General features: G+C 60.1%; 1 protein-coding gene across 1 annotated transcript; it reads right to left on the reverse strand.

Annotated features, from left to right (window-relative positions):
- Window positions 1-1327: 1327 nt before the first annotated feature.
- Window positions 1328-8650, reverse strand: LGSN (lengsin, lens protein with glutamine synthetase domain). The gene is made up of 4 exons (XM_009903791.2): window positions 8621-8650; window positions 5586-6561; window positions 4519-4697; window positions 1328-2527 (listed from the first exon to the last, which is right to left on the reverse strand). The coding sequence occupies exons 1-4, from the start codon at window positions 8648-8650 to the stop codon at window positions 1328-1330; spliced, it is 2385 nt and encodes a 794-aa protein (XP_009902093.1).
- Between the last annotated feature and the right edge of the window lie 443 nt (window positions 8651-9093).

The raw sequence follows: 9093 nt of genomic DNA on the forward strand, positions 1-9093 counted from the left end.
GTTGTTCCTAGGGAGCAGAGCCCAACCCCCAGCTCCCTGCAGCCTCCTCTCAGGGAGCTGCAGAGAGCAATGAGATCTCCCTCAGCCTCCTCTGCTCCACACTCAACACCCCCAGCTCCCTCAGCTGCTCCTCCCCAGCCCTCTTCTCCAGACCCTTCCCCAGCTCTGTTGCCCTTCTCTGGCCCTGCTCCAGCCCTCAAGGTCCTTCTGGGAGTGAGAGCCCAAACTTGAACCCAGCACTCAAGCTGTGGCCTCCCCAGTGCCCAGCCCAGGGGCACAATCCCTGCCCTGCTCCTGCTGCCCACAACCATTGCTGCTCCAGGCTGCTGGTGGCCTCCTTGGCCACCTGGGCACCCCCTGGCTCCTCTCCAGCTGCTGGCACCCAGCACCCCCAGGGCCTTTCCTGCTGGGCACTTTCCAGCCACTCTGTCCCCAGCCTGGAGCCTTCCTGGGGTTGTTGTGCCCCAGGTGCAGGACCCAGCCCTTGGCCTTGGTGAATGTCATCCCACTGACCTCAGCCATGGATGCAGCCTGGCCAGGTCCCTCTGCAGAGCCTTCCTGCCCTGAGGAAGAGCAGCTCCAGAGGGGATCTGATCAGTGCTGATCAATACTGCAAGGGTGGGGGTGAGGAGGATGGGAGCAGGCTGTGCTCAGTGGTGCCCAGGTCCAAGGGCAAGGCCCAGCTTTTGACCTTGCTGCACCTCATCCAACTGACCTTGGCCACGGCTGCAGCCTGGCCACAGAAGGTCTTTGTGTGACAGTGAGATGCAGAAGGAGCAGCCCTGGGCAGCTGCTCACGGAGAGCAGCTTGCTGCTTCCAGCCACTAGAGAGGGCTCAGGGACTGCAGGCTTGGTGCCTGCTGCAGCCGGGCTGGAGCTGCTCTGGGCCGGGCTGGGAACACCAACAGAGCCCTGCCGAGAGCCAGGCAGCCTCCTGCCTGCCCCAGCAGCTTCCTGTCTGCCTGAGCAGCTCCTGCCTGCCCCAGTGCCCACTGCCTGCCCCAGCAGCCTCCTGCCTGCCCCAGCAGCCTCCTGCCTGCCTGAGCAGCTCCTGCCTGCCCCAGCAGCCTCCTGCCTGCCCCAGCAGCCTCCTGCCTGCCCCAGCAGCTTCCTGCCTGCCCCAGCAGCTTCCTGCCTGCCCCAGCAGCCTCCTGCCCCCTTGTCCAGCTGGGTACCCCCTGGCTGATCTCCAGACTCACATGAGGACAAGGAGGGGCACAAAGAGCAGAGGCAAGGCAGGAAGGTTTGCAAGCTCTTTACTCATGTCAGGACTGGGGGCCACTCGCTGCTCACGCTGGCACAAGCACCCCGCAGAGCTCTGCCCCTGCTAGATGAAGTACCCCAGGCACTTGTTCCTCTCCAGGTCCATCTCCTCGGTCTCCAGCTCGTAGTGTTTCATGGCCACAAAGTACCTGACGAAGGTTTCCCCCAAGGCCTCCCTGATGCAGGAGTCCTTCTCCAGGGCCACGAGAGCGTCCTCCAGCTTCAGAGGGACCGAGGAGTGCCTCAGCTCAGCACCTTGGTCCTCTCCTGCCAGCACCTGGTCGTACCTCAGCCCCCTCTTGATGCCGTCCAGGCCGGCGGCGACGGTGGCCGCCAGCACCAGGTAGGGGTTGGCGGTGGCGGAGCTGAGCTTGTTCTCGATGAGGGGGCCCTTGCCCCCGTGGCACTTGACGTTGAAGGCGCAGCTGTTGTCGTTGTAGGCCCACTGGGCGTTGACAGCCTCCTTGGACTCCTTGCTGTACTTGCAGTAGGGCTTCCTGCAGCTGGTGGTGGGCGCCACCAGGCAGCTGATGGCGGCGGCGTGCGCCAGCAGGCCGGAGAGCCAGCTCCTGCCCACCTCCGAGAGCTCCTCCGCCCCGTAGCCGGCGCAGAACAGGTTCCTCTGCCCGTCCAGGTCCCACAGGCTGTGCGCCAGGGCCCCCGAGTTGTAGAAGCCCGACTCCGAGAAGAAGCTGGCCACGTAGTTGTACTTCTTGGCCACCTCCTTGATGCCCGTGCGGAAGGTGAAGGCGCTGTCGGCGGCGTCCATGCCGAAGGCCGGGTGGAAGGTGATCTCCATCTGCCCCGGCCCGCTGGAGGAGGAGAAGCTCTCGATGTTGGCCCCGGCGTAGTACATCCCTTCTATCAGCTCCTGGATGAAGGTCTGGTCGTGGTTGTTGAGGATGGTGGCGGCGGGGAAGGAGATGGTCTTCGAGTTGACCACCTCGGTGATGCCGTAGATGCAGAACTCGTAGGTGAAGGCAGAGCGCAGGGAGAAGCCCTGCTGGCGGAGCTGGCCCAGCTGCCGCTTGGCGATGTGCCGCGGGGAGGTGCCCAGCGGGGCGCCCAGCACGCTGAAGGAGTCGCAGATGACCCGAGCGGTCTGCTCGGTCCAGGGCAGGAGGCGGAAGGTGGAGAGGTCGGGCTGCAGGATGATGTCGCAGTTGAAATTGGTGGCGTTGAGGTAGTCCAGCTCGTTGTCTTTGGGGTTCAGGGTCAGCTCCAGGTAGCTTCTGGGCATGGAAACGCCGTGGATGGCCTTCTCCTGGAGACACGGCAGGGAGGCAGCTTGGCAAAGGAGAGAGGACCGGCTCCCTGCGTTGCCTGCCGCTAGGCGTGGGGCGGAACGTGAGGCTGGCAGAGGAGCAAAGAGCTCCACACCGACCTCCCGTTCTCAGCGAGGGCACCAGAGTGCTGCCAACAGCAAGCTGAGCTGCAGCAGGGGAAGGCCAGGGCTAGGCCTGTGCCAGTGTGAAGCACAACCACCTTCAGCACGGCTGGTAGAGGAGCACCCTGCCAGGCTCCCATGGCTGTCTGCACAGAGCCAGAGAATCATTAGGGCTGGCAAAGCCCTCTGAGATCATAGAATCATAGGATCAGTCAGGGTTGGAAGGGACCACAAGGATCATCTAGTTCCAACCCCCCTGCCATGGGCAGGGACGCCCCACACTACATCAGCCTGGCCAGAGCCTCATCCAGCCTGGGCTTAAACACCTCCAGGGATGGAGCCTCAACCACCTCCCTGGACAACCCATTCCAGGGCTTCACCACTCTCATGGGGAAGAACTTCCTCCTCACCTCCAGCCTCAATCTCCCCACCTCCAGCTTCATTCCATTCCCCCTAGTCCTATCACTGCCTGAGATCCTGACAAGTCCCTCCCCAGCCTTCTTGCAGCCCCCTTCAGATACTGGAAGGCCACAATTAGGTCACCTCAGAGCCTTCTCTTCTCCAGACTGAACAGCCCCAACTCCTTCAGTCTGTCCTCACAGGAGAGGTGCTCCAGCCCTCTGCTCATCCTCGTGGCCCTTCTCTGGACACCTTCCAGCACCTCCAGATCCCTCTTGCAATAGGGGCTCCAGACCTGGAGGCAGTACTGCAGGTGGGGTCTCAGCAGAGCTGAGCAGAGGGGGAGAATCACCTCCCTTGCCCTGCTGGCCACACTTCTCTTGCTGCAGCCCAGGATCTGATTGGCTTTCTGGGCTGCAAGTGCACACTGAGAGCTCCTGTTGAGCTTCTTGTCCCCCAGCACCCCCAAGTCTCTCTCCTCAGGGCTGCTTTCCAGCCAGTCCCTGCCCAGCCTGGATTTGTGCCTGGCATTGCCTTGAGCCAGCTGCAGGACCCTGCCCTTGGTCTTGTTGAACCTCATGAGGTTGGCTTGTGCCCAGGTCTCCAGCCTGTCCAGGTCCCTCTGGATGGCATCCCTTCCCTCCAGCTGTCTGCTGCACCACACAGCTTGGTGCCATCAGCAAACTTGCTGAGGGTGCACTCAGTGCCACTGTCCATGGCACCCACAAAGATGTTGAACAAGACTGGCCCCAGGACTGATCCCTGAGGGACTCTGCTTGTCCCTGGCCTCCACTGGGACATGGACCCATGGACAGCCACTCTTTGGCCATCAAGCCAGTTCTGTATCCATCTAGTGGTCACCCATCCAACCCATGTGTCACCAGCCTGGAGACCAGGCTGTGGTGCAGGACAGTGTTGAAGGCTTTGCTCAGGCCCAGGTAAATGACAGCAGTTGCTCGCCCCTCAGCTATTTATGTTGTCACCTGTCATCCAGCCCAGCCACTAAACCATGGCCTCAGGTGCCATGGCCACAGGCTTCTGGAACCCCTCCAGGGATGGGGACTCCACCACCACCTCTCTGGGCAGCCTCTGCCAGTCCCTGACCACTCTTGCAGCAAAGACTCTTTTCCTGATGCCCCAGGCCTCCCCTGGGGCATTCCAGGCCACAGCCAGCTGCAGAGGACAGGTCACTGCTGCTGGAGTTCAGTCACTGCCAGCATTAAGGAATAAAAAAATCACACCAGATTTGCTGCCCAGAGAGGTTGTGGAGTCTCCTTGTCTGGAGAGCTTCCAGCACCCCCCTGGCCCCTGTGCTCCTGGGCAAGCTGCTGTGGGTGCCCTGCTGGAGCAGGGGGTTGGACTGGGTGATGCCCAGAGGCCCCTCCAACCCCAGCACTCTGTGAGTCTGTGAAAAGGAAGGACAGGCCATGAAACACAGAGGGGTAGAGAGAGAAAGCAGCAGGACTCACGTGGAAGAAGCGAGAGGGAATGTTCTTGGACCTGGACACGCCATGGAGGTCGATGGACTCAAACCTGACAAACTGGACACCGTCCCTGGCCATCTGCTGCTTGATGAATTCAATGTGAGAGAAGAGAAGAAGCAGAGTTGAATTGCCCAGGTCATTCACATCAGGCTCTCTGCTGGATGCTGGAAGCAAAGAGGAAGGTTGAGGTCAAACAGAACAGTGAATAATGGAGGCTGGGGAGACACTGGAGCAGGCTGCCCAGGGAGGTGGCTGAGGCTCCAGCCCTGCAGACATCCAAGCTCGGCCTTGCTGTGTCGCTGGGCAGCCTGCTCTGGCTGGAGCTGTCCCTGCTGCCTGCTGTCCCTGACTGTGGAGGGTCCCCTCCAACCCAATGCACTCTGTGAGTCTGTGCCTAGCTCACTACAGCCTCCAGGGACAGAGGGGTTTGGCCTCATCCAAAAGGGCACAAAATAGATGAGGAGGATGGGATGGAGGAGCCAGCTGAGCACTGGGAGTTTATACAGACTGAATCAGAGAACCATTAAGGTTGGAGGAGTCCTCTGAGATCACCCAGCCCAGACACCAACCCAGCCCCACCATGGCCACCAAACCATGGCCTCATGGCCACAGGTTTCTGGAACACCTCCAGGGATGGGGACTCCACCACCTCCCTGGGCAGCCTCTGCCAGTCCCTGGCCACTCTTGCAGCAAAGACATTTTTCCTCCTCCCCAGCCTACCCTCCCCTGGCACAATTCCAGGCCATTTCCTCTCCTATCACCTGAGACTGGGGAGCAGAGCCCAACCCCCAGCTCCCTGCAGCCTCCTCTCAGAGGTGTTGCAGAAAGCTGTGGCCATGGCACTTGGGGCCATGGTGGGGTTGGGTTGGTGGCTGGGCTGGGTGAGCTCAGAGGACTCCTCCAACCTTAATGATTCTCTGATTCTGTTCTGGGGGTTGGAACTAGACGACCTCTCAAGGTCCCTTCCAACCCAACCTGGCCCATGATTCAAACCCCCCCAAGCAGGAGCAGTGTCTGTGGGAGCACCCCAGGTGATGTTTCAATGTCCTTACCAGGGTGGTCTGCAGAGGAGTCCAACTGAATCTCAGCAGCTGGGCCTCCTGCCTGTGTGGGAGCTGCTGGCACACCCAGAATAAGCTGATCCATGTCACTTCCTGCTGCTTGCTGCTGATCAGAGCCTGCAGAGCTGAGCACCAGGAGGGGTTTGCCCTGCTGCCCCACTCCCACCTGCTGGAAGCTGTGCTGCTTTCGGTTCTCCTCTCCGAAATGGGGACCAAAGGTCCCAAAGGCTCTGCCTGGCTTCTCAGCTGGCTTCTCCCAGGGCTTGGAGCTCTTCTGAGGGAAAGTGCCCCCTGCCTTGCCACCGTGACTGTGCCCCCGGGCAGGCAGAGGCCCTTCCCTCAGCAGGGTCTTCAGCTCTTGCAGGCTGCGTGCAGAGAAGTCAGGAGCTGCCGGGAAGGCCTCTGCAGCTCCTCTGGTGCAGCCCAGGGAGCCCATCCTGCTCGCGTGAAACTTGACCTCTTCCATCCTCCCCCACTCCTGCTGCTTACTTCCTGCCCTCTCACCACCCTCTGCCCTGCCTGCTGCCTCTCCATGCCCAGCTCTCCCTGTGCCCCTCGCTGGCTGCATGCCCATGGGCAGCTCACTTCTGCTGGGCGCCTCCATCTCCTCCTGCCTCTCCCCTATCGCTCTTTGCCCAGCGCCAGCACTTCCCTGGATTTCTTCTCTGTCTCCAGACGCCTCTTCTTGGATGTCCCTGCCAGCATGGGGACTGTCAGCACCCTCTCTGTCCTCCTGCCCTGGAGGAGGGCAGCTCATGCTTGGAAGAGGTTGCTCTGCTGGTGGTTCTGAGCAAGCAGGGCTTCCTCGGAGGGGACAAGGCTCTGGGAGCTCGGAGGCGTGGGGCAGCTCCATCTTCTCATTGTCTAAAGAAGGAAGGTGCTTGGCAGGGCCTTTGACTCCCTTTTTCTTTCTGAAACCACACACATTGTTGCCATCAACTTCATCATTGTCACTTTCAGAGGTGTTCTGTAACCAGCAATAAAATACACAACCAAACAACATGCATCAACCAAGGGGAAGGTGCCAAGGGGGCCCCACCACCAGCTCCAGCTGCCTGGGAGCTCTCCCTCTGCTCCCTGCTCATGGAGCTCTCTGTGGGCATTCAGCAGCCCTCACTTTCTGCTCTTCTGAGATAGAAAAAGTCTTTCTTATAGCTGAGACCAGCAATAAAATCCAGACCCAAACTACAGGCACCAACCAAGGGGAAGGTGCCAAGGGGGCCCCACCACCAGCTCCAGCTGCCTGGGAGCACTTCCACTGCTGATGGAGCTCTCTGTGGGCATTCAGCAGCCCTCACATTCTGCTCTTCTGAGATAGAAGAAATCTTTGTTATAGTTGAGACCAGCAATAAAATCCAGACCCAAACTACAGGCACCAACCAAGGGGAAGGTGCCAAGGGGGCCCCACCACCAGCTCCAGCTGCCTGGGAGCTCTCCCTCTGCTCCCTGCTCATGGAGCTCTCTGTGGGCATTCAGCAGCCCTCACATTCTGCTCTTTGGATATAGTAACAAAAGTTCTTTTTCCCCTATAGTTTAGGATACAATAGGTGAGGAATGTCTCCTTCACACAGTTTTTAGGTAGATCCAGCAGATTAAAATAGAAGAGACTGGGCAATGTGGGACTTGATTTGTCAGAAGTGGGATTTAAATGGGCAGGGGGGAAAAAAAGAGCATAGTTACATCAGTCTGAACAGCCCTGCACCCAACCTGAACACTCCTGCACCCAGCCTGAACAGCCCTGCACCCAAACTGAACAGCCCTGCACCCAAACTGAACACCTCTGTACCCTGCTTGAACTCCCCTGCACCCAACCTGAAGCCCCCCTGCACCCAACCTGAACACCCCTGTACCCAACCTGAACTCCCCTGCACCCAACCTGAACACCCCTGTACCCAACCTCAACTCCCCTGCACCCAGCCTGAAGCCCCCTGCACCCAGCCTGAACACCCCTGCACCCAGCCTGTACAGCCCTGCACCCAGCCTGTACACCCCTGCACCCAGCCTGTACAGCCCTGCACCCAGCCTGTACAGCCCTGCACCCAACCTGAACACCTCTGTACCCTGCTTGAACTCCCCTGCACCCAGCCTGAACACCCCTGCACCCAGCCTGTACAGCCCTGCACCCAACCTGAACACCTCTGTACCCTGCTTGAACTCCCCTGCACCCAACCTGAAGCCCCCCTGCACCCAACCTGAACACCCCTGTACCCAACCTGAACTCCCCTGCACCCAACCTGAACACCCCTGTACCCAACCTGAACTCCCCTGCACCCAGCCTGAAGCCCCCTGCACCCAGCCTGAACACCCCTGCACCCAGCCTGAAGCCCCCTGCACCCAGCCTGAAGCCCCCTGCACCCAACCTGAAGCCCCCTGCACTCCATCCACAAAACATTCCCTGCCCTGACATCCTGGCCTGGATGCAAAGAGCGTTTTCTAGCTGCTGTGCAAAGCACTCAGCCACTCAGAGGGGCTTCCCTGCTGAGGAAGGGCTTCCCTGCTGAGGAAGGGCTTCCCTGCTGAGGAAGGGCTTCCCTGCTGAGGAAGGGCTTCCCTGCTGAGGAAGGGCTTCCCTGCTGAGGAAGGGCTTCCCTGCTGAGGAAGGGCTTCCCTGCTGAGGAAGGGCTTCCCTGCTGAGGAAGGGTTTACCTGCTGAGGAAGGGCTTCCCTGCTGAGGAAGGGCTTCCCTGCTGAGGAAGGGCTTCCCTGCTGAGGAAGGGCTTCCCTGCTGAGGAAGGGTTTACCTGCTGAGGAAGGGCTTCCCTGCTGAGGAAGGGTTTACCTGCTGAGGAAGGGTTTCCCTGCTGAGGAAGGGCTTCCCTGCTGAGGAAGGGCTTCCCTGCTGAGGAAGGGCTTCCCTGCTGAGGAAGGGTTTCCCTGCTGAGGAAGGGCTTCCCTGCTGAGGAAGGGCTTCCCTGCTGAGGAAGGGCTTCCCTGCTGAGGAAGGGTTTACCTGCTGAGGAAGGGCTTCCCTGCTGAGGAAGGGTTTACCTGCTGAGGAAGGGCTTACTTGCTGAGTAAGGGCTTACCTGCTGAGTAAGGTCCTCCCTGCTGCTCATGTCCACTGCATTCTAGCTCAGGTCCCCATCAGAAGCACCCTGGTCAGAGCCCAGCAGGAAGCCATCCCATATTTATAGGCATGGAGACAATGGAGCTGAGCTGAAACAGAAGTGCTGTCAGGTCCTTTTTCTCCCAGGAGGCCAGGCAGAGAGGAACCCCACAGAGCAAGCCCAACGTGTCACGGCCAGGGGCACCAGGTTCTGGAACAGGGCTGAAGTGCAGGCTGCTGCACGGACAATGGTTAGCTGCCTGCTGAGCAGCAGAGGGGTTTGTGCAACCTTCCTCCTCACAAAGGGCTCTTTGTGCTCTGACAAACCAGTCCTGTTCTGGAACAGGAGCTATTGTGGGCTCCTGCCAGGGCAGACCTGTGTGGGGCTGGCCCAGGGCAGGGCTCTGGAAGGCCACACCACAGGGCTGGCTCTGCCCCGCTGCAGCCTGGGCC

Source organism: Dryobates pubescens, chromosome 2 (genome assembly GCF_014839835.1).
Source record: "Dryobates pubescens isolate bDryPub1 chromosome 2, bDryPub1.pri, whole genome shotgun sequence".
NCBI lineage: Eukaryota > Metazoa > Chordata > Aves > Piciformes > Picidae > Dryobates > Dryobates pubescens.